Here is a 23,760-nt window from a genome sequence, read left to right on the forward strand (position 1 = left end):
CAAGTCAGAAAACTAAGCCGCAGGGCAAGGGGAGCATTTCATAACCAGCAAAGGGGAGCTCCAGGCCTTTCTACTCTGGTCTAGAAAGTAGACTGTGTTTCCAGCGTTTCTGGAGCTTTGAGGCAGGGTGGGGAGCTGACTTGGGGAGACAATTGTGGTTGAGTGTGAGACATGGCAGGGGACCTTCAACTCTGAAAATGTCGCTTAGTCTGAGCAGCTTCAACAGCCGGCTCTGCCCCAACTCACCCCGGGCCCTTGAGGAGCCCCCTGAGCCTCAGTTTCCTGCTTCCTCAAATGGAGACCTGCACAGCTGCCTTACTGGGCTGCTCTGAGGCTCCAACAGGCAGACTGGTTGGGACTTGGGCCTGACCTCATGCTTACTCTGCAGTCAGGGATGAGATGAGATGGATGCTGTTGATTCCTTGTGAGAGAAAATGGTCCTTTTTCATCTTTCCCTCATCCCTTTGCCTGGCCATGGGACGCTGGAACTGAGAAGGATTGTGCAAACATTTTGGCCTCAGTGTAAGTGCATTTCAAACTACTGAGGCTGAGACATTAAATGCAAGCCAATGTCCTGTACATTCCATCTGAGAGATAAACTTAACATACATGCTCTCAGGCTCAGGAATGCACAGGCACCATCCTGTCAAGGGTGATCTTATCGGGGTGAAGAGGTGAGAGGGATACAGGTTATATAAGAAGCAGACTGATGTGTGTCAGTCACAGGAAAGCAAGCGGCCATGGCACCGTGTTTGGCACTCTTTCTGATCTGGGCTGGCGCATCTGTATTTCTACGCCTGGAGCCTGTGAATGGAGGTGAGGGAGGGGCGATGGGCTAGAACTGGTGCAAAAGAACCTGCACTGGACGTGGATCAAAGTGTAAAAATAGTGATAATAATACTAGTGGTGACAAACATGTCTGCCATTTCTTGAGTACGTCCCAAGGGCCAGACACCATGAAGGGCTTTATGCTTTATATAATTTTCAAGCAACTATATGAAATTTAAACCCAGGTGAGTTTGGCTCCAAAGCCAAAGGTCTTACTGACTAACAATCCTCATAAGAGACTCCTCATTCCTAAATATTCATTCCAACATCCCAGATGTAGGCAGTCTACACACAGGGTTGGTTATGTTGTTAAAATTAAGAGTTCTTGATGTAAGTAGGGTTTCCTGTTTGAAGTAACGGGGCGGTTAGTCTCAGGGCACGTCCTACAACTAGCATGGCAGACTGTGTGTCAGTATAGTATCGATGAGAAGGTGGAAGATTCTAACGCATTTATTATGTTGTAGTCTTCTAGTACACATCTAGAACGTATCTATTTAGAACAAACATGGCCTTCAAAATGTAAAACAAAAACACCAACGATGCAACACAAAGCAACAAAGCTCCAACCAGCATTTTTAATAATAATATTGGGACAGTTATTTTAAAAATGTAAAACAAAAACAAAAGCACAAACAAAAACCCAGTATCACTAACTACAGTCATTATTTCTGTACAGTAGATCTCTACAACTTACACCAAAAATACATTAAGTGGGAAGATCTTGTGTAATTATTGCAATTAAAAAATTATAAAATTTTAGCGTGAAAAATAAAAAGTTAGCGATGCAGAGCGGGTCCTGCTATAGAATGTATTCAGACTGCCTCAGTTTTATTCTCGCTCCTCCTCCATCCCTCTCCTCTGTTCCTGCTTTTCTTCCAGTTCAGCAGCTGCCTGGGGACCTCAGCGGTTCTTTGGCAGTTAGCCCAGGTAACCAGCACTGGGAGATAATGAAAGCAAAGCAGCCGTCAGATACAACAAACTGACACGTTGGAGAGGTCACTGCGGAGTCTCAAGAGTTATTTCAGAGGCATGAGCTAATTTCGCCCTCTCAGTAACGGGAGGAGGCAGGGGCGCGCATTCCTCTAGGCGGCCCGGATAGAGTGGTTTCCTCATCAAAGGCTAGCGGCCTGTAGGTGGTGGGGCTGGAATCTGAGCCCTGGGTTAGGGTTTCAGAGCTGGTGCCACATGCTAAGGAAGATAGAGCCTCATTCTAAGAAACAGTGTCTAATAAGGGAGCTTTTCCAAGAGGCAGAAGTCGTGATTGGGTGGGGAGATGGTATTTATACAGAAATATGTGCACGACTTGGGGCAAGGTGCTGTTTGTGACCAGTAAATACTGGTCTTGAGAGAACTCACCAGGCCACGGATACCACAGCCAGTGCCACATAACCACAAAACCCTCCAAGCTTGAGGGGCTGCTGGGAGGTGACTGGAAGCCTGAGACGGGGAGCATGTGGGGCGGGGGTCTTGGGTGGTTGTGTTGGGTGTGCTCCCTTTAAAGCTGGAGGCAGCAAGGTGTTTGCCCAGGGGCCTCCCGACCTGGTGCGGGAGAGGAGCGGTCCCTGGCTTCTTTCTCTCCATCATGGGTCCCCATGGCCCTCCAGGTTCTGGTTCCTGAGCGAGCATGTAGGTCCCCGGATTTGCCAAGAATCTCACCTCCACCACTTCAGGCCGCAGGGATTGGGGGGCGGCTACAGAAGCCTGTGGACCCGCCCTGCCTTCAGTGCAAAAATTCAGGCACCAGGATGCCCCAACCAGGATGCTCGAGCTGTGGAAGTGCAGGAGCAGCAGAGCTTCCACGCTGTGAAAAGTGGGAGCACCCTTCATGAGGATGGCTGCTGTCCACTAAAAACAAATGGACAATGTAAGAGCTGAGTTTTACTTGGGGAAAAATGAGGACTATAGTCTGGGAAACGGTGTTTCAGATAGCTCTGAGGAGCTGTTCCGAAGAGGTGGAGGGGAGTTCAGTGTATAGGTGACTTTAGTGAAGGGGGAATATGTGCAGTTTGGCACACATTTTGGCAAAACATTGCTGCTAGTCAGAGGAGCAGATGTCTCCATTAATGATTTTAGTGCTTTTCCAGATATGAGAAGATGCAAGAAACTAGACTCTTAAAATCTTCTCTTGAAAATATGACTATCTGAAGGTCTGCTCTACCAGTGTTTTTCCAGAGCAGAGAGTGTCTCATTTCTGGTCTCAGCCCTGAACTCCTTTCAGGGTATGTTGAAGGTCAGTGGCTGCAATGGCTAGTGGCTTCATTCTTGTAGAACCAGATGGCGAATGACAATTTTTAGTTGGCAGGGCCTTGGAAAAGAATGTGGCTTTCTATGGGGATGAATGGGGTTTTCCTCTGGTTAGTCCAGGGCCTGGCTTAGAAAGCGCCTTGATGAGCCAGGTTGGCACGCGGGCCCTGGGAACACTTGCCCTGCCATTGTCACCAGGGCAAGGTCAGGGTGGGAGCAATGCTGTTTTATCAGTAGAGTAAGAGGCAGAACACCGAACATGACAGGCCTGGACTTTTGTCCCCTGGCTTAAACAGGATCTGCTCCTCAGTGCCCCAGTATGTCTTGGAATGTAAGTTTACTTTATGTGATTTATATTAATGGATTTAAAAATAAAATAAACCCTGTATTATATTACTTATCTCCAATCCATTCAATGTCAAACTCAGCACATGCTAAAACTATCCTTGATGTACCACAAATGTGGCTCAGATAATCGTTAAGCTTCCCTTTGATGTCAGGCAGAATATTAACAACAATAGCAAGAAATCACCTGTGCTCACAGACGTGCAATCTTTTTAGACTTTTGCTATTGAATCTGGTGAAGAAGAAGCTACAGTTCCAGATACATCAGATCAACAGGTTACAAAAAATTATGATCCAAAATCAGGCTTCTTTGTGGTCTGGCAAGCTCTTCTATTGCCTGAAGCTCCAATCTTCATGAGAAATGTGTCTGGGTAAATAGCATATCATTGGAAGCTAAGGAATCCTTCCTAGTCCTGAGGGCACAGACCACACCCACATAGTCCTGCATATCCCTGGTGCTTGGCAGAGTGTAGGCCCCTGCCTGAAGGCTCTAGAGAATAAGCCACGGGCTGAACTGATAAACAAGCTGTGAGAGATGTCACGTAGCCGGCTGGATAAGAGATGGCCTACTTAATGTATCCAGTATGGACGGCTGGATAGCCAACGACGGGTAAGAGCCTCAGAGGAGGACCACCTCAGACAGGCACAGCCGGCTGGATGAGAGATGGCCTACTTAATGAAGTTTTGTGACGAGCTTTAAAACAGTCTGTCCTTGATCATGTAACACCCTGTGCTTACTGCAGGAGCCTGGGAACCTGGAGCCTGGGAACCGAAATAGCTTAAGATTATTAACATTGTTATAACTTAGATGATATGTGAGGCACCATGCATGTTCTATATAAATCCTTTTCTAAAAATCAATTAACAGAGAACTGCTTCGCTTCTCTCCGCACGGTGTTCGTGTGTACATAATATCGCACCACCGACACAGAGGGCTCTGTAATGATCACCAGGCCCTTGGTGATGATGGGCTGGCTTGAACAGAAACTTGCCAGTGTTACTGCAGAGATCGTGAAACACTAAGAGCCAAAGAAGTGGACAATGTCTTTCTTCTTTCAGAAAATGAATATATTTTCCCATTCATCTACAGAGGTGAAATGCATTTTTATTTGTACTGACTGTAGTTCCATATACAACTAGTGTTCTCTAAATGCAGATTATATAGGAAGATGGAAATACTGTAGCAGGAAAGGTGAGTGTGCAGCTTGTCCTCATGGGAGGAGCACGTGGCTTCCCAGATGAAAGGGGAATGTCCATGACTGCCTCCAAATGGAAGCCTCAGGCATCTCCTCACACAGCTGCCCCCCCTCCCCCGTGTTTCATTCATGTCCCTTTCTCCTGATAAGACTTAAAAGAACCCTACAAGAATTAATTTTCTCACCCATTCCTTTTATTTTTCAGACTTTGCCCGATGTTACTTTCCCTTTATCTATCATAACAAAGTTTATAACAATTGCACAACACTTGGGAGTTTTAATGGGAAGCTTTGGTGCTCACTGTCTCCAAACTATGACGAGGATAAAGTTTGGAAGTAATGCTAGCAATCAAAGGGTAAGAGTGTCCGGGGAGGATGGGGAAAGACAGGGGTGAGCCGGGAAGAGACAGAGCTGGATAAAGAGGTGGAGTGAGGTGCCACGGAGAGGAGTGAGAAGGAAAGAGGAGGCAGGTGGGAAGACAGGATGAGGTAGGAAGGTGCAGGAGGAAGAGTGAGGAGCAGAGGTCCAGAGAGGGGAGAGAGGGGAAAAGGGAGGAAAGATGGAAAGAGAGTAAGAGACAAGGGCAAAATGCAAAAGATGGAGAGAGGAGAGTCCAAAAGGGAAGAAGAGGGTTTGCAGGGGGAAAATGGAAGGAGGAGGATCTGGGAAGGATTCGTGACCAGAAAAGGTGGAAGAGAAAGTGAGCGAGGGGCAGAGAGAGGACAACATGCAGTCTTCTGAGCAGGGGTGAGAGGGCAGTCGATGGAGAGATAGACCTTTGCCCTCCATGGGACTGACTGGAAAACAGGTAGAATTCATTGCCACTGACCCCATGACTGCGTTCCATTGCTGTGCAGTGCGCCTACCCATGGCCTTGGGTGCCATCAAGCATTTGAAAATCAAGAAATCTCAAGTATGAAAATGATGCCCTGAGTGACAGAGGTGCAATCCTTTCCCTGCGACGCCACCACGTTCCCGCTGTGCATGGGTCCATCAATTAAACCACTTTCTCTGCAGATGTGGTCTTTTTTTCGTTTTTTACAGAGAAACCTATGTTTCAAATGAGAGTCTCTCCCAGATACAGAGAACATACTAGCAATTACCAGCGGGGAGAGGCAATATAGGGGTAGGGGATTAAGAGACACAAACTATTAGGTATGAAATAAGCTATAAGGATGTATTTGTACAACATGGGGAATATAGCCAATATTTTATAATAACTGTAAATGGAGCATAACCTTCAAAAACTGTGACTCGCTATACTGTACACCTGTAACATGTAATATTGCTGTCCCCAGTATGAGGATCTTTGGTCATACCCTTCCAGTTCTTTCCCTCCCAACTTGCAATTAAACTGTCCATCTTCCCTGGGGGAATGTAATCTTTGGAAAGACAAGGTGGACTGGCCTGTTTGTTCTGGCATCTGTCCTAAGTGCAGAACCTGGCACTGACTTGGCCCTCAGACTTTTTCGGAAGACTTACTGTCCTTAAGAGAGAAAAAAAAAGCAGATATTCTAGAAGAGTAATATTTCAGTTACTAGCTGGTCTTGAATGAGACGTTAAATTCACAGCTGCCCAAAAAAAAGAAAGTGCCTCAAAGCCAGAAAACCTACTCTTTATTCTGGTGCATAAGCACGAGATATGTAATAGTGACTGTGGGACCTGGTGATGACCCTTTAGTCACCGTTCAGAGAGGTCATCGTTCGTGGGCCTTTATGATGTTGGGGTTAGTAACTGAGACTAGAACTAAAAACCAGGTGATTGTAAGGGCTATCCAGTTAAGGAGCCTAGAAAAAATCTTCACTTTTTAAAAAAAATTTTTAATTCTTAATTTTTATAGAAGTATAGTCAATTTACAATATTAGTTTCAGGTGCGCAGCAAAGCAATTCAGTTATACATATACATAAATATCCTTCTTTCAGATTCTTTTCCATTACAGCTCATTACAAGAAATTGAATATAGTTCCCTGTGCTATGCAGTAGGTCCTTGTTGTTTATCTATTTTATATATAGTAATGTGTATCCATTAACCCTAAACTCCTAACCTATCCCTCCCTTGCCCCCCACCTCCACCTTTCCCCCCAGGTAACCACAGTTTGCTCGGGAAATCTTCTCTTGTGGTTCCAGAAAAGTAAGAAAGAAATTTCAATTTTTGCCACTCTGAATGGATTTTAAAGAGACATTTATTCACAAAAATACACTAAATATTAGTAAGAACAGCAGACAGTCTGGTTTTTGAGCTCTGATTCCCCCCCCTACCTCTAGCTCTGGGTGATGAAAGTAACATTATGAGTGGGTGTATCCAAAAAGAGAGGTTCCCTCTTGCCCCATCTCCCAGTCAAGGACTCCAGCATCACTGCCAGTGGGGCAGGCTGCCAGCCTTACTCACCCACCTCAACTCCACACTGCAAAGGAAAACTTCAGGCAAGTGTGATTGAGAGGCTAGAGACTCTCTCCTCCACCCAAATGTCAATCACAGGGCCAAGGCTCTACCGAAAAACAGCAGGCTGAGGATCCTGGGATCTCCATCAGCCTTGCTCCAGCTTGCTTGTGGTGAAGATTCTCCATGCTGGGAGAGGCAAGCCAAGAAGACCAGAGGCTACCACCCCTGCCCATGCCCTGTTTGTGAAGCAGGAGTGGCATTCTGAGAAAAGTTCTCCACTGTCCTTGCCTGTGGCTCCCAGACTGTGGCTCAGAGATACAGATAAGAAAAGAGGGATTTAAAGTTCTTTCCACAACTTCCTTTGGAACAGAATGGTGGAGAAGTTCATGACTAAGGGCCCTCTTGTAAACAACGGAGATTTCGGTTGTAAGCAATGAAGAGGCGATTGGCAGTTCCATGAAGTCAACAAACTAAACCCTAGGCTTGCTGTCTAACAAAAGAGAACTAGGGAAAGACACAGCTAACTGGAGTCCTCCTGGGGTCCGAACAAAACCTCAAAGCTTGGCCTCAGAAGCAACTCCTGCCTGAATTTAATAGGATCTGATTGTGAGGCAATTTATGTCCCAGGGCACTGTTAAAAACAATAGAATAATCAGCCAGCAACTAGTGGAACCTAACAGCTGGGTGTGATCACAGCAGAGGCAGACAGCTTAACCGGGAGATCAGGGGAAAAGACAGACAAGACAGCCTTGCTGGAAACACTGTTTTTCCAGGGAGATTGGGTTGTATGCTCAAGGAGATGCCCCGTGAGTACCAACATCAGATGCTCTCTGCAGAGATGAAAGACATCACTGAACTAGTCTAACCAAGTCACGAAACAAACAACAAGAAGCCCAGGGCAGGTAATAATCAGTTTTCAAAGCTGGGACAATACAATATATAAAACGTCCAGGTTTCAATAAAAAAAAATTGGACGCATACAATGATACAGGAAAGTGTGACTCACACACAAAATTGCAGGGTACAAAATAAATTTTAAAATGAATTGTATTTCTAAACAGAAACAGACTCACAGACTAGAAAACAAACTTATGGTTACCAGTGGGGGAAGGGGGTGGGAAGGGATAGATTGGGAGTTTGAGACTTGCATATACTAACTGCTATATATAAAATAGATAATAAGTTTCATATTTAAAGGGTACAATCTTTTGATTTTTGACATATGTAACCACCCCAGAAACCTCACTGTTCCCACAATCAAGAGATGAATATATCTATCACTCCAAAAATTTGTGCTCCTTTGTAATCCATTCCTCGCCTCAGCCCCATTCTAGATAACCACAGACCTGCTTTCTGTCACTGTAGACTTCATTCTCTAAAGCTTAATATAAATGCAGTCATACAGTATGGATTCTTTTTTTTTTTTTGTCTAGCTTCTTTCATTTAGGATAATTATTTTAAGATTCATCCATGTCGCTGTCTGCATCAATAGTTCATTCCTTTTTTCACTGAGTAGTATTCCATTATGAAGATGTATCATACTTTACTTATTCTTTCACTGTTGTTGGGCGCTGAAGTTGTTTCCAGTTTTGGGCTGTTATAAATAAAGCTGTTAGGAACATTTGTATAAAAATCTTTGTATGGATACATGCTTTTGTTTCTTCTGGGGAGTCCTTGGGAAAGGAATGGCTGAATCCTGTGGTAAGTGTATGTTTAATTTTTTAAGAAACTTCCTAAGATTGGGAACAAACCCAAGTGTCCACTCTCATTACTTTTACTCATTGTACTAGAAGTCCTAATCACTACAATAAGAAAAAAAAAAGCAATAAAAGGCCTACATATTGGAAAGAAAAAAAAACTGTCCCTATTTGCAGATGACATGATTGTCTACTTAGAAAATCCCATGAAATTCACATACACACAAAAAAGATAAATGAGTTTAGCCACATTGCAGGGTATAAGGTCAATACACAAAAATCAATTGCACTTATTTCATAAACTAGCAATGAAAAATTAAAAACTGACATTTAAAAGTACCATTTGTAATAGCTCCAAAAAGGTGAAATAAGAATGAATCTAACAATATATGTTCAGGACCTGTATTCTGAAAAGTATAAAACTAGAATTCTCATACATTGCTGGTGAGAATAAAAAAAAAAAAGATACAAGAACTCTGGAATACAGTTTCTCAATTTCTTGTGAAGTTAAACACACTCTTTGCCATATGACCGAGCAATCCTACGCCTAAGTGTTCATCCTAGAGAAATACAATTTTATGTTTCTATAAAAACTTGTACACAAATTTTTTTAACATTTTTTATTGAGTTATAGTCATTTTACAATGTGTCAAATTCCAGTGTACAGCACAATTTTTCAGTTATACATGAACATACATATATTTATTGTAACTTTTTTTTTCACTGTGAGCTACCACAAGATCTTGTATATATCTCCCTGTACAAATGTTTATAGCAGTTTAATTCATAACTCCCCCAAACTAGAAACCACCCAACATCTTCAGTGCATTAATGGATAAACAAATGGTGCTATGTCCATATAACAGAATAATATTTGTCAATAAGAAGGAACAAACTGTTGATATACATAACATGGATGAATCTCAAAGGCATAACTGGTCTCAAAAATTTCCATACTGTACGATTCCATTTCTATGACATTTTAAAAAAGACAAATCTATAGTGAAAGAGAACAGATCAGTGGTTGTCAAGGGCTTGGATGAGGAGAGGTGTGACTACAGTAGGTCAAGAGAGTTTCTGAGGTGAAGAAACTGTTCTGTATTCTGATTGTAGCATTGTTTAATTTATACAAGTGATATTTTGCTGCAAAAGAAATTCCTTACTTTTTTAAAAAACATAATGTGATTTGAATGATAAATGTTGCCCATCCAAAGAATGTGTCTGCCACATTTTGCTTATCTGTTCCCCTAGTAATAACTATTTGAGTTGCCTCCAATTGCCTACAAAAATGCACAGTAGAATCATATAAATTGCATTTCTAAAGTTTTTGGTATAGAGCAGGAAACAGATTAATTGCCCAATAAGTGATAATTATTTTCAAATAGTAAAAGAATCTGAACAACTGGTTTCCTAGCTCAGGCTCAAAACAGACCTCCCACTCTGACATCACTGCCCCAAACTAGGGTGTGACTACACAGCCACTACAACATCATTGACAAGATAGAGGAATTTTCAGATTCTTACCTTTTTGCAATGCCCATTCTTCTTAAAGTCTTCTGCCTCTCTTCTTGTCTACCCTCCAGAACTTACTGCCTTTTTTCTCCACATCAGCATCAAGTTTAAGGTAATTGACGATGGTTGGTGGTGGTTCGTTTAGCTGTTGGAGAGGAGTGTGTGTGCGTGTGTAGCGGAAGTTTGGCTCACTTCCATAAGCAGTTCTGGAAGGCTCATAACATCAAGTTGCCAGTCACATCTAATGGGTGCTAAGTTATAAAGCGGTTACAAATGACGCCTGTCCATAAAGTGCTGTCACCTTGTCAGACAGTGCATTGTGTGGGAAACAGTCAAATGTTGAAGTAAGGCAAGCAGATGTGCTGGGGCTATGCTGAGGGGGCTCAGTGGGTGCCAGAGAAGTCAGGAATGGTCTGCTAGAGTTAGCAGTGAGATGTCTAGTGGAGACCTCTAGGGTGGGTAGGTGGGAAGAAGAGATGGAATTTCAGAGAGGAAAGAACACAAACACAACCTGAAGGGAGTAATGAATGTCATGTGTAACGAGAGGCTAAATCCAGGTGGGTGAAGGAGTAGGCGTATGGCAGGGTTATATTTCACTATGACTGTTGTCTCCCCACACCCCGGTTCTTTGTACATCCTCCTTCTCCCCCAGTCAGTAGACCTATTACCGTAGAAATGCAAAGAGCCGGAAATACCTTCGTGTTCAGCCTTGAAGTTTCAAACTAGGCTATGTAAATTGAAGTAGAGGTAGATGGAATTCCAAAGGCCCAACCTTTGACTTGTTAGACTTGGAATTTTCAAGTTTCAGTCTAAGAATGAAGGCTTTGTGGCATGATTGTTGCCAAAAAACAATAGATTTGAGAAGAACATATGATAGTGATCTGTATATGGTAGGTGAAAAATTCCAGAGTCTAGGTCCCATTTTTTCCCAAGTACCTTGGCAGAAAAATAAGTCCCTATGAAATTATCTTTTCTCCAGATCTTGGAGGAATTTCACCAGCCGCATGGGATGCCTATGCAGCCTCAGATTCCTGAAGCACCTCAGGGGGCTTTGCGAGCAGTTGGAAGAGGCCCTGAAATAGCTGAGAGGGCCAACAGAGCTTACAGGACCTGTGTGGATGTCCACGAGTGCCCAGATGGGGTTGAAGGTTTTCCAGTGGAAACCAGCAGGAATGGAAGCCAAGTACCAGGCTTCAGTAAGAACTTGATTATGAGCAGCATGAGAGGTGAAAACTAGACAGTCACCTCGTGCACCCCACCAGCACTATAGCAGAGCCCTGGGTGAGGAGAGTGGAAAGGAAAAAAAGCCCTGAATTGACTGAACTTAAATCTGAAGTGACTGAGAAAACCCTGACATGACTGAAGTTTGTACAAACTGGTAAAGTTTCTACCAACCACTAAGTAGGATGTGAGATTGTTATAAACAAAATTATCATAAAAACAAATAACATAAATATTTTATATATTTATATTAAAATATTAGAAAGTTTGCACACTTGAGTTTGTGGCCTGAGAAATGTGTAAATACTGCATAAAACCCTTTGGCATGTGATACATATAATTTTTTAAATATCAGAACAATTCATAGGCCACATTTTTGAAAACTGTTACCCTCCTCCATTCACTCAGGAATGTCTTCTGCAACTGTCTTCAGTGCCATTAAAAAGCCAGTGTCCTATGGGAGACACCTACCTGGCTTTTCTGATTTTTTGTTTTTGATTTTGTGTTTTACCCCAAATAGTATTTACCAGCCATAGCTCTGAATGCTTGGAATTTCCCAGCTTTATATGTCCCCTCACTAAGTTAAATTTTTATTTGTTTGTACTTCCTCTCCCTCTTTGGAGAAATTCACCAAACTGACACAGTAGAGAACGAACTAGATGCCTAGGAACAAAGATAAAGTATTAGCAGGAGTGAGGTTTTACCTCAAAGAATTAGTTAGAACTAGAGAACTTTCTAGAAAGAACGGTCACTATACTGTGACCAGACTTCCCTGCCCTTTGTGAGAGGGGTCAACAGTTTGCATTAAAAGCCTCTCCTCCCACCCCCATTGTAGTTTACTGTATGTCAATTAAGCCTCAACACAGCTCCTTTTTAAAAAAAAATGAAAAAAGTCTGTTCCTTTTACTCTACCTTTTACTTTGCTCTGTACATTTACAGCTCCTATATCACTGGAGTCTTTTACAATAACATAGACTTTGTGTATTCTTGAGTAATAAGTAAATATACAAGCATTTAAGAATCTGAAAAAGAATCTCCGCACGCAATAGTTCTAGGCCCACATTCCTCATACTCTACTGAGCCCCAGCTCCCTCCTAAGTTCCCCTGTCCACTGACGAGGCACTGAGTAGGCAGCAGAGGTGGGAAGGAATGATGTGAAGTGGACAAGGGACAAACAGGACAGAGGGAGATGGGGCCCATTATAACTGAAGAATTAGGGTCTGATTTTTCTCATTCTGCCACACTTCCCAGGGAACCCCAAAGCAGATGACTCTGGCCTTAAGAATTGGGTTAGGAATATTCTGGAGGCAGATAATGTTAGTCTCTTGTCCAGCTGGCAAGAGAAGGGAGCCCATTAAAATGAAAGAAAAACCAGACTCTGGGTCAAAATATCTAAGTTCTGGTCTTGGCTCTGCCCATAGCTATGTAAGTGTGAGAAATTCACTGTGCTTTTCGAGATCTCTGATTCCCTTCTTGCAAAATGTGTAGGTTGGAGAAGATGGATTTTGAGGGCCCTTTCAGCATTATAACTCCACTTCTAGTCTTGAGGCATACACAAATCACAGCAGAAACTTTATTAGAAATATCAAATACATCCACAGAAACTCTCTGTTCCTCAGATCTCCACCTGTTCCTCAACCTGCTGATGACGTCAAAAGAGGTGTCCAGTGACTGGGACCAGAAGCACCTCCTCAACGGACAAGCAGCTGCAGCAGCAGCAGCAGCAGCAGCAGCAGCAGCAGTAGCTCTAACCTCCGAGGTGAAGTGGGAGGCCACATGGCTGCATTTTCAACCTTTCGGGGAGTGAGAGTCTTGAACGGACATACTTCCTTCAGCCACATGGGGCCTACTGTGTAGACCCCAGACATCAGCCTGCAACCAGTTATGGATGTACAGCCTTTGATCTCCAAAGGTGTGTTGAGGCCTCCTATGGAACAAGAAAGATGGGGAGACACATAGATATTTTACGAAATCAGAGAGGAATCCCATCTTCCCTATTCCCAGGACCCTGAGTGACAGAATCTTTTGGGCTACACTCAGATGTCTCACTTTTTGGCCTCTGAAACCACCAGATATTCAATTTACCTCCAGTGACCTGAAGTTTTCCTTGATAGCATCGATTTGTACCATTGGGACAGGGAAGAGAAGGAGCATTCAAACAGGTCCCCAAAGCCACACAGGTTGGGCAGAAGAGGGTTGCTGACTCGCTGGAAGCTGAAGGGGGAAAGAGAGGGACAATTAAGAGTGAGGCCTGCCTCTAGCGTTGTCTCTCCTTGCTGCCTTCACTTCCTTGAGTCTTCCCTGCTGGTGCCACTCTAATCAAGGCCTATTACTACAACCTCCCCACCATCTCCAGCTGAACCCAACATGACTTCCAAAGTCTGTGCTTGGGTGTGGAGCTACAGAAATGAAAAGGACACAGTTCCTGCCATATAGGGTCATTGTCTTGATGGAGACAGACATGTAAGTAATTAACTACAATACAACTCAGTAGGCATGGTGTCCAAGGTGTAGGGGCAAAGAAATGGTGGAGTACCTAACTACCTAAAATAACTCAGTTAAGTATTTTCACACAGCTGACACCTGAGTTGAGATGGAGGATGAACAGAGGTTAGCTATGTGAAAATGGGGGTTGGGTGAGGGTAGCAAAAGAAACAACAAGGACAAAGGCCTGGCATTGGGAGCCAACTTGATGGATGGATTGGGGAATTATGAGAAATTGCAGTGCTGATATTCATCTGGTGGGCACAGGTAGGGCTGGACTGTTTTTTATAGCCAGCATCCATTCTGACTGGTTAAATATTTTGAATACTAGCCCAGCTAGAACACAGTAAATGAGAGTGGGAAGAGAAGGCAATGAGCTGAGAAGATAGACAGGGCCAAATTACTATAGGCCGTGGGGACAAATGGGGGAACTGGGCTGGGGTCATGCAGCAATGGGGAAGCAATAGCTGTTAGACTGCTGGTGCCACCGCCCTGCTCAGAAACCTCTACTGCTTAATAAACACAAAACCCAATTTACACTCCAGCCTTTACTGAGTTCCCTCTGCTCGGAGCAGTTTATGGAACTCAAGGTGACAATTTAGAAGAAGAAAGACGGGCATAAAGGTCTGAGGTCCTTTTGTCTGTGGCCCACTTGGACCTAAGCCAAGTAAGAACACAAAGAAAGAAGACCTACCATTTTTCAGGGGTGCAGAGAGTTCCTCTTAGCACCCGTCTCTCCCCTCCCAAGGTACCTGGGGTCTCTTCTGGACTCCATATCTCATATAAGTCCTTTCTGTTGTTGCAAAGGGGCTCCTCACAGTAGTTACTGTAGGAGACCACGAATATGCCAGGGGGTGGAGCGTGCTGGACAAACAGTATTTCTGGTGTCCCCTCCGAGCTGCAGCCTTTAGTGGCCAAAATTACTGTGTTGATTCCTGCAGTGAGATAAAAGGGAAGAAAAGTGGGTGGGGGGCCTAAAGTTTGACCTGGGCAAGGGGGAAACAGCATTAATATGGACATAATCACCTCCCCACCTCAAACCCAAATGCCTTTTTCGCATTTACCTGATTTAATCATTAGCACGGTTTCCTGGCACAGTGCCCCATTGTCACAAGTCTCAACTTTCTCTGTGGTCCAGTTAAAGGTGTCTCTTGGATCCTCTTCTATACCCTTGAATGTAGCCTTTTGACATTTCAAATTTTGTACTAATGGGGAGAACATGAGATAAAGATAAGAATTTGCCCTTCTCTGTGGGCCCCAAAATCACTGCTTTCTCACTAGCAATCTATCCTCTGTGACCCAGCTGCCTCCCCCAACTGCCCCAGTACATACAGGTCAAGGTCGGAGCTCCTAGGAGAAAGAGGAGCAGCAAACCCTGGTTATAGCAGGTCCCCATGGCTTCTTTTAGAGACGTTTGGAAGAACTGATCAGGATCTGTGATTTGATGGAGAAGAAACTTTTCAACCAGATGGAATGACGTTAAATCTAGGTTCTGGCAAGTACTGACTTCAGGACAGAGCTCATGGGCATGTAAAACGATGACGTCTAAATTCAATCTGTCCCTGTCTAGCTTGTGAGTTCAAGAAAGTTAACTAGTTAACAAGCCTCAGTTTCCTCAGCTGTAATTCTCATACACAGCCACCTAGACCAAGGGGTTCAACGGCCCAGTGCCCTGCAACCTCAGGATCCATAAGTCTGGCCCAAAGGCTCCCTCTCCCTCAGACTCGGGCGTCCAGGTTCAAACCTATGCTCTTTTGAGGCCCAAGTAGCTCAGTCCCCAGCCCCCAACTTTATCAGAACCTGGGATTCTGAAATCCCACGCCTGTCCGGCCTAGGGTTCCAGTCACCTTTTCTGGCAGGACACATGATTTTGGGCACCCAGCCTCTCCGTCTCTCAGACCCGTGAGCGCAAGGCCCCAGCCCCTCACCCCTTGCCCCTCCCCCACCCCCCGCTCAGATCCAGGAGTCCTAGTCCCCAGCCTTCTTTTTCCTCAGGACCCAAGAATCTGAGTCCCCAGGGCCCTTTTTCCCTTAAAGGGACCAAAATCCTTCCTGGCTTCCAGATGATCTCACAAAAATCTCACGGTGCTGAAGGAACGGCCTCGAACGCCCCACTCGCCCAACCTGGCCTTCACCTACAGTCTCCTCAGGGCACGGGAGGCGGGGCCTATTTACCGGACAGATCATTCGAAGCCCCATTGGTCGACTGGAAAGCATCTGATGAGCTCATTGGATGAGCCTAGAGGAACGCCACACCGCATTGGCCCGGGAGAGGCCTATTCCTGGCAATCTTGGAAGGTACGCACGCGCGGAATGGCAAGCGGCCGGTAAACTGGGCGGCCGAGCACGCAGTTGTCTTTGCAGCACGAGGCATGCGGCGCGGGGCAGGCAGTGTGTCCGCAAATGACCTGATTTAATTGGGCTATGGCATCTCAACTTCTCCAGCCACACGAGGAGGTCACACCCTTGGCCTTCATCCCCTGAACGTTTCTCCCTGCCTAAATTGCGTCTCGCGCTTCCAGCCTGGCCCCTGCCCCAGCCCCGACCCAGTGGTCATAGCCACTGGGAGGCAACTTGGCCTCCTTGCCCTTCACTTGCAGTGGTTTCTGCTTAGCCCGGGCCTCATCCTCTGAACACATCATGGCACCAGCCCCTCCGTGGTCTTCTGGAAGACTAAAGGAAGGAATGCCGGCCTCAGTGTTACTTTAAGTACCTGAATGACAGATTGCTGCCTTATCTAACACACATGCAGGTGCCAGTACCGTGAACAAGATATGTCATTCAGATTTCCTGTTCGTGGCTGAAAATCCTATTTTATATATATACATACATACATATATATACATTCACACACACATACACATATACAAACATATGTATACATATATATGCTTTCTAGATGTAACGTGAAGTAAAAATGCTCTTTGTGTTCTTTCAGACTTAGTACTGTTTTTGTGAGTTCTACAGTATAAAGGAATATATATTTTTAATAGAGAAAATGCCACAATAAGAATGGTGTTGGTACCAGAAATTGACACAACATTGTAAATTGACTATACTTAAATTTAAAAAAAAGTTAAAAAGAAAAAGAAGGGAATAAAAGAATCCATGTTCTAAAATTTTTTTTAAAAAGAGTGATGCTGGTAAAACTCTTAATTTTATGTAAAAATATTTAAGAACTTTCAACTGGGGCTGTTAATATTAAGAATATAATTATTAGTATTATTATTAACATAAATAGTCACAGTTAATATATATGCTAAGAGGTAGTTCTAGTCCCAAAGACTCTGCTATCCCTCAGGACCCGGGGCTCGGAGCCACCCTTCTTTTCAGAACTCAGGCCTCCAGCTCTCACTTCCCATGATGTGTAATAGTATGTGGTTTTCCTGGGTCAGTGTGTAACTATAAGTGTGGGGCAAGGTCTCAGTTCTTGGCTACAATTGCCAATGCAGGACCAGTGGGTTAGGGGGAACTGGAGGGCAGAGAGGGTGGTTGGAAGCTACATATTCACCTGCTTCGAGCTCCAGAGTCTTGTTTCAGGCTCCTCGTCCTTTCCCATCTCTCTGACTAGCACTTGCCCTGCCTCTTCAGTCCTAACCCCACAACTGGCTTCAAGCACCTGTAGTGAAGTTCATCTTATTTTTTTTAAATTTTTTTTATTGAAGTACAGTCAATTACAATGTGTCAATCTCTGGTGTACAGCACAATGTCACAGTCATGCACATACATATGTATATTCGTTTTCATATTTTTTCCATTAAAGGCTATTGCAAAATATTGAACATAGTTCCCCGTGATATACAAGAGAAACTTTTTTAAAAATCTATTTTTATATACAGCAGCTAACATTTGTAAATCTCAAACTCCCAAATTTATCCCCTTCCACCCCCTTTCCCTGGTAACCATGAGATTGTTTACTAAGTCTGCAAGTCTGTGTCTGTTTTGTAGATGAGTTCATAGTGTCTTTTTTTTTTTTTTAGATTCCCCATATGAGTGATACAATATGGTATTTTTCTTTCTCTTTCTGGCTTACTTAGTATGATGATCTCTTGGTCCATCCCTGTTCCTGCAAATGGCATTATTTTATTATTTTTATGGCAGAGTAGTATTCCATTGTAGAAATATACAACTTCTTTATCCAGTCATCTGTCAATGGACATTTAGCTTAAATAGACTCTTGGCTTTTTAATTAGTTTGCTGGGGCTGCTGCACAGACTGAGAGGCCAGAAGTCCAAAATCAAAGTATCAGTAGGGTTGGTTCCTCCTGAGGGCTGTGAGGGAAGGGTATGTTCCAGGTCTTTCTCTATGGCTTGTAGCTTGCTGTCTTCTCCTTGTATCTTCATATCATCTTTCCTTTATGCTTGTTTCTGTGTCCAGTTTTTCCCTTAGTATAAAGATACCTGTTATATTGGATTAGGGTCTGCTGTAACGACCTCACTAAAACTTCATTATGTCTGTGAAGATCCTATTTCTAAACAAGGTCACTTTCTGGGGTATTGGGGTTTAGGACTTCAACATACGAATTCGGGGGCAATTCCCCCCATAAGAGCATGTTAGAGAGACTTGTGTGCAGATGAAGCAGTGAGTGCAGAACAGCGAGCCCTGCAGGGGCTTCCTGCTACCATTTTGTGAAGTCTTCTGCATTAGTGTCATTCCCAATGGAGACTTTGCTTTCCATGGTGGCTACCTTGATGGCTGGTGTTGGGAGGGTGTGAAGATGTAAGATTGACGGGGTGTCCCCGGAGCGAGTCAAGGGCTCGGAGGCTGACTCGGGGATTGAAAATAGGCCAGAGCAGTGAGCTGAATTCAGGGTTCCCTGTTAACACAAGGTGTATATAGTGCATCCCAGTGGGTGAGTGTGCAGAGGGAACACCCCTTTCTACCAAAGCCTACTCACCTGACTCTGTTATGAGAAGAGTAAGAATCAGATCTGATTCTTCAGCGGTGGGGAGAGGCAGCCATGGGATATTTTCTGCCTTCAGGCTTACCCTGTCTTTGACATCTTTGAATGATTCCACGTCAAAGAATCTGGGAAGAAATTGCCCCCATTCTCAGCCCATGTCTGTCCCTCCAGGTCCCAGGCTTGGGAAGATGATTACATTCTTGAGTCATACTCCAGGCGACCTGGCCACAGTGTCCCTCAATCTCAGATTTAGAAAGAACCTTGAAAGTGTAAACCCCCCTTTTTCACCCAATTTCTGTTTTTTTTTTTCCTAATTGAAGCACAGTCAATTTACAATGTTATGTTCATTTCGGGTGTACAACATAATGATTCATTTATATATGTCTGTATGAGTGTGTCTCTGTGTGTATCCTTTTTATATTCTTTTTCATTATAGGCCATTACAAGGTATTGAATATAGTTCCCAGTGCTATGTAGTAGGACCTTGTTGTTTATCTATTTCATAATTAGTAGTGTGTATCTGCAAATCCTGAAATGCCAGTTTATCCCTCTATCCCCTCTTTACCCCCTGGTAACCATAAGTTTGTTTTTTATATCAGTGAGTCTGTTTCTGTTTTGTAAATAAGTTCATCTGTGTCATTTTTCTAGATTCCACACATAAATGATAACATGTATTTTTCCTTCTCTTTCTGGCTTAATTCACTTAGTACAACAATCTCCAGGTCCATCCATTTAGCTGCAAATGGCATTATTTTATTCTTTTTATGGCTGAGTAGTATTCCACTGTGTGTATATGTGTGTGTGTGTGTGTACACCACGACTTCTTTATCCAGTCATCTGTTGATGGACATTTAGGTTGCTTCCATGTCTTGGCTATTGTATATAGTGCTGCTGTGACCATTGGGGTGAATGTTTCATTTCGAATTAGAGTTCCCTCTGGATATATGCCCAGGAGTGGAACTGCTGGATCATATGATAAGTCTGTTTTTAATTTTTAAAGGAATCTTCATACTGTTTTCCATATTGGCTGCACCAAACTACATTCCCACCAACAGTGTAGGAGGGTTCCCTTTTCTCTACACCCTCTCCAGCATTTATTGTTTGTGGACTTTTTAATGACGGCTATTCTGACTAGCGTGAGATGATACCTCATTGTAGTTTTGATTTGCATTTCTCTGATAATTAGCGATACTGAGCATTTTTTCATGTGCCTATTTGTCATTTGTATGTCTTCATTAGAGAAATGTCTATTTAGGTCTTCTGCCCATTTTTGGATTGGATTGTTTGTTTTTTTGTTCTTGGGTTGTATGAACTGTTTGTATATGCTAGAAATTAAGCCCTTGTCAGTCACATCAATTGCAAATATATACTCCCATTCTGTAGGTTGTCTTTTGGATTTGTTTATGGTTTCCTTTGCTGTGCAAAAGATTATAAGTTTAATTTATGTCCCATATGTTTATTTTTGCTTTTATTTCTATTGCCTGGATAGACTGCCCTAGGAGAACATTGCTATTATTTATATGAGAGTATGTTTTGCCTATGTTCTCTTCTAGGAGGTTTATGGTGTCTTGTCTCATGTGTAAGTCTTTAAGCCAGTTTGAGTTTATTTTTGTGTATGATGTGTTCTAATTTCATTGATTTACATGTTAAATCAGAGCTTTTATTTCTCCCTTCTGGGAAACAGTTGCTAAACATTTACCAGCACATCACGGGTGTGCTTGGCTTTGTGTTCAAGTGTGGATTTATGTAGAAGGGAGCTCTCTCCTCCTGTTTCAGTATTGAGTCTTTTCATACCAATTATATAGGAATGAAGTGTGTGTCACCCCCTAGATGTAGAGCATTTGTGCAGTGCACACCGTGACCTAGATTCACAATGGCCCTGACTCCTTGTTATCTGTTGTCACAACAAATGATATGTATAAAATACATAATTACTCCCAACTCCTGCACCATCCTATGTGGTTTCCCTGGATCCAAACTTGCCAACTGTAAACAGCAGTTCCTTTAACAGATTTTAACCATTCCTTTAACCATTCATTTCCTGCTGGACACCTGACCAAGTCAATAATTAGGATCAGAAGTGGCACCCAGAAACAAACCAACAAAATTGTATTCTGGGATCACGTCTCCATCACATAGGAGAAGCATAGGGGAAGCATGCGATAATTTCACAGTTGCTCAAATTAGCACTGGTCGTAGCAGTGAAAGAAGTGTAGGTGAAGCAAGGTTTGGGGAGTTGAAGAGGGTGTGGCACTTTGTCACTGTGGCAACAGTGGTGCCTAGGTTGATTGTGGAGCCAGCTGGTTTCTTCGGATGACCTTAAAGAGCAAACATGGGGAAAAGGAGCAACTGAAAGATGAGGCTGTCCAAATGGAAACGTGATGGACGATCAGAAAGCTTCCTTGGCAGAGCATCCCTTGTCTCCTGTAGTCACAGAGCAGATAGGGCTGAGGACCAAGCCCAAAGGTGAGGGAAGTGTTTACAGAGTTGCACTGCCAGGTGAATGTTCAACCCTGCCAGTGTGTGCTAAGGGAAAGGCGCTGGTGGGGAAAGGAGTGTGATCCTCAGACATGGGATAGAGTCCCCATAGGGGAAGGCTTGTCCTCCACACCCACAAGAGTGAGTTTCCAACATAGTCCAGAGAAGCACAGGGCTTGGTCTGCCATGAGCATGCCACATACTGAGAGCGTTACAGGACTTCACCCACATTCACTGGCAGGAGTCCCGGAGCATGTGCATGAACAGATTCTATGCCATTTATTCACTGATTGCCTCTCAACTCCACTCTTTACTGCCCTGCTGAATCTTGCAAGCATTTTTCGTCTCCCTGGCACAATGCTAGGCTTTGCCAGTAGAGGGTGCCAGAGGGACACTGCAGAAGGAAGCGCTTGTCTTGCAGCCCTGGGTATAGAGACTGCTCCCTAGATCTGCTGTTCCCTATCCTTTTAAGTCCTCTTTACCCCTTAGTAACCAATCCCTTCTTAATCCTAGTCCTCTGTTACTAGTTAATGATTCTTTATATTGAACTTTCCCTGTTAAAATTAGTTCGTGATTTCTGACTCCTGCCTGGACCCTGACTGATACAGATTCTAAGGATGTGAGACCAAATGGGATCAAGAGGAAGGCTTCATGGGGCCAAATTCTTTTACATGGGTTATAGGATTGAAGGTATTGGTTCACGTATCCAGGAAATATTACTAGTCTGCTAGGTTAATGAGTTAATATCTGGGCTCAATGCTAGAACTTCTCTGGCATATCGGAGAGAAATAGAGTCCCAAGTTTGGGGACCCGGGAAAGCTGGAATGAGTTTGTCATGAGCAGCCTCCTCAGTCACATCCTTATCCTATCCCCTGGGGAGACATTAAGAACAGAGGAGGGGACATCAAGAGCTTGGTCGTGGCTCACCTCTGAGGTAGAAGATGCTTATGGGAATTGCTGGAAAAAGAGGACTTGGGAGTGGCCAAGTGGTGACACTGGGTATGCAGAGACAACATGGCCCCAATCACTGGAACAAGCCACAGAGCAAAAATGTCATCAGAGTGTTTTGAGAGGCAGGAATCTGTGGTGAAGCTAAATGACCAAGGGGTCCCTAAAAGTGCAGGAAATTTTCTAGCTCTGATGGAAACATGGGTCACCATGATGAGAATTTGTGACTTCTTTTTGTTTTTAATGGAGGTACTGGGGATTGAACCCAGGACCTTGTGTATGCTAAGTATGTGATCTACCACTGATCTAGTTCCCAGACCAAGCTAGTTCATAGACCTTGAACCCCATGAATGAGTGGAGAAGCTGGGTCTGTTTGAGAAGGACCCTGTAATGCAACCATGGGTGTAGACAGTGAATCTTCCGTTACACCAGAAAGACTGGGTGTCATTTATCTGGAAGAGTTGAGCACTGGTTAAAGGGAAATAAGTGCTCAGACCCTGGGAATATTATTTGGATGATGGGTTTTGGTGGACGCTTATTGCCGCAGTGAGCAAGGTCATGGTGTAGAAGGAATTTTGGCTCAAGTCTCCTTCCCAATGGGCCTCATAGGACCACAGACTCATCCTGTTATTTATGTCATCCCAGAATGTATAATAGGAATAGGTAACTGGAACACCTCCCACCCCACCCCCCCGTAGGTTCCCTGACCCATGGAGTGAGGGCTATTATGGTAGGAGAGACCAAATGGTGTTTCTCATCTGGTTTCTGGGTTTTTTTTTTTTTTGAGGGAGTGCAGGTAATTAGGTTTATTAATCCTTACAAAGCACCATCAAATGAGATGTGCCTATATTCAGGCCCCCGAGAAGCACAGAGAGATGTCCTCAGGTCCACTACTGCATGGACCTATGGTGAACCACTTGGTTAAGTACTTGGAAAGAATTAAAGCAAAAAATGAAGACAGAGAAGATATGAGAATGGTCCTCTGCAGTTGGGCACAGACTGTGAAGATGTTCACATCACACAGGAATGCCCACCGGAACTCATTCCCTGAGCAGGAAGCTCTTGGTACCCAGTGGACAGTGTCAGACAGCTTCTTTTCCATCGGTGCTTGCTCACTGAGCCCATGTGTAAAATGGCCATGTGGGTGGTGGAGACGCCACGCTGTGTCAACAAATGGGCTCACTCTCCTCAAGGTGACCGGCCTGCTGACTGTGCTCAGTGCCCAAACCAACAAAGGCAGAGGCCAACCCTCAGCCTGGAAATACCCCATGCTTGAGGGGACTGAGCTTTTCCCGCACAGAGATAGATACATACTGCAGGTTCTGGTTTGCCTGCCTTGTACTCAGGGCTTCTGTCAACACTGTCATTTGGGATCTTAGAAGATGTCTGTTCTGTTGCTGTAGTATCCTATGAAGTATTGCTTCCAACTAGGAGACGTATTTTAAGGTAAACGAAGTGAGGCAATGAACTCACACCCATGGAGCTCACTGATCTTCCCAGGTGCCCCACTACACAGAGAC

At 43.9% G+C, this 23,760-nt stretch overlaps 2 protein-coding genes and 1 long non-coding RNA gene across 6 annotated transcripts in view; 2 read left to right on the top strand and 1 right to left on the bottom strand.

Annotated features, from left to right (window-relative positions):
• The window catches only part of LOC140698075 (uncharacterized), a 56,196-nt gene extending 44,299 nt beyond the window's left edge, over nt 1–11,897 (top strand). The window contains exon 4 of the long non-coding RNA XR_012075504.1: nt 11,186–11,897. This is a non-coding gene — a long non-coding RNA (uncharacterized lncRNA). The remainder of the gene's footprint in view (nt 1–11,185) is intronic.
• LOC102526195 (seminal plasma protein PDC-109-like) lies at nt 741–5,593 on the top strand. Its single transcript, XM_015243100.3, has 6 exons — nt 741–816; nt 1,708–1,755; nt 2,330–2,454; nt 4,558–4,609; nt 4,819–4,968; nt 5,471–5,593. Exons 1-5 carry the CDS (start codon nt 741–743, stop codon nt 4,950–4,952), a joined length of 435 nt encoding a protein of 144 aa, XP_015098586.1. The 3' UTR covers nt 4,953–4,968; nt 5,471–5,593.
• Nucleotides 11,898–12,986: 1,089 nt separating the features above from the next.
• On the bottom strand, nt 12,987–16,073 carry TEX101 (testis expressed 101). Of its 4 annotated transcripts, none has more exons than XM_006208730.3 (6): nt 15,985–16,073; nt 15,244–15,345; nt 14,976–15,116; nt 14,664–14,846; nt 13,513–13,641; nt 12,987–13,354 (listed from the first exon to the last, which is right to left on the bottom strand). In XM_006208730.3, exons 2-6 carry the CDS (start codon nt 15,305–15,307, stop codon nt 13,119–13,121), a joined length of 753 nt encoding a protein of 250 aa, XP_006208792.1. In that variant the 5' UTR covers nt 15,308–15,345; nt 15,985–16,073; the 3' UTR covers nt 12,987–13,118. The 4 variants fall into 4 exon arrangements, with proteins under 4 accessions (XP_006208792.1, XP_072823150.1, XP_072823151.1 ...); XM_072967049.1 differs by having other exon boundaries at nt 15,996–16,071; XM_072967050.1 differs by having other exon boundaries at nt 15,964–16,034.
• Nucleotides 16,074–23,760: the final 7,687 nt, after the last annotated feature.

This window comes from Vicugna pacos, chromosome 9, assembly GCF_048564905.1.
Source record: "Vicugna pacos chromosome 9, VicPac4, whole genome shotgun sequence".
In the NCBI taxonomy this organism is placed as follows: Eukaryota; Metazoa; Chordata; class Mammalia; order Artiodactyla; family Camelidae; genus Vicugna; species Vicugna pacos.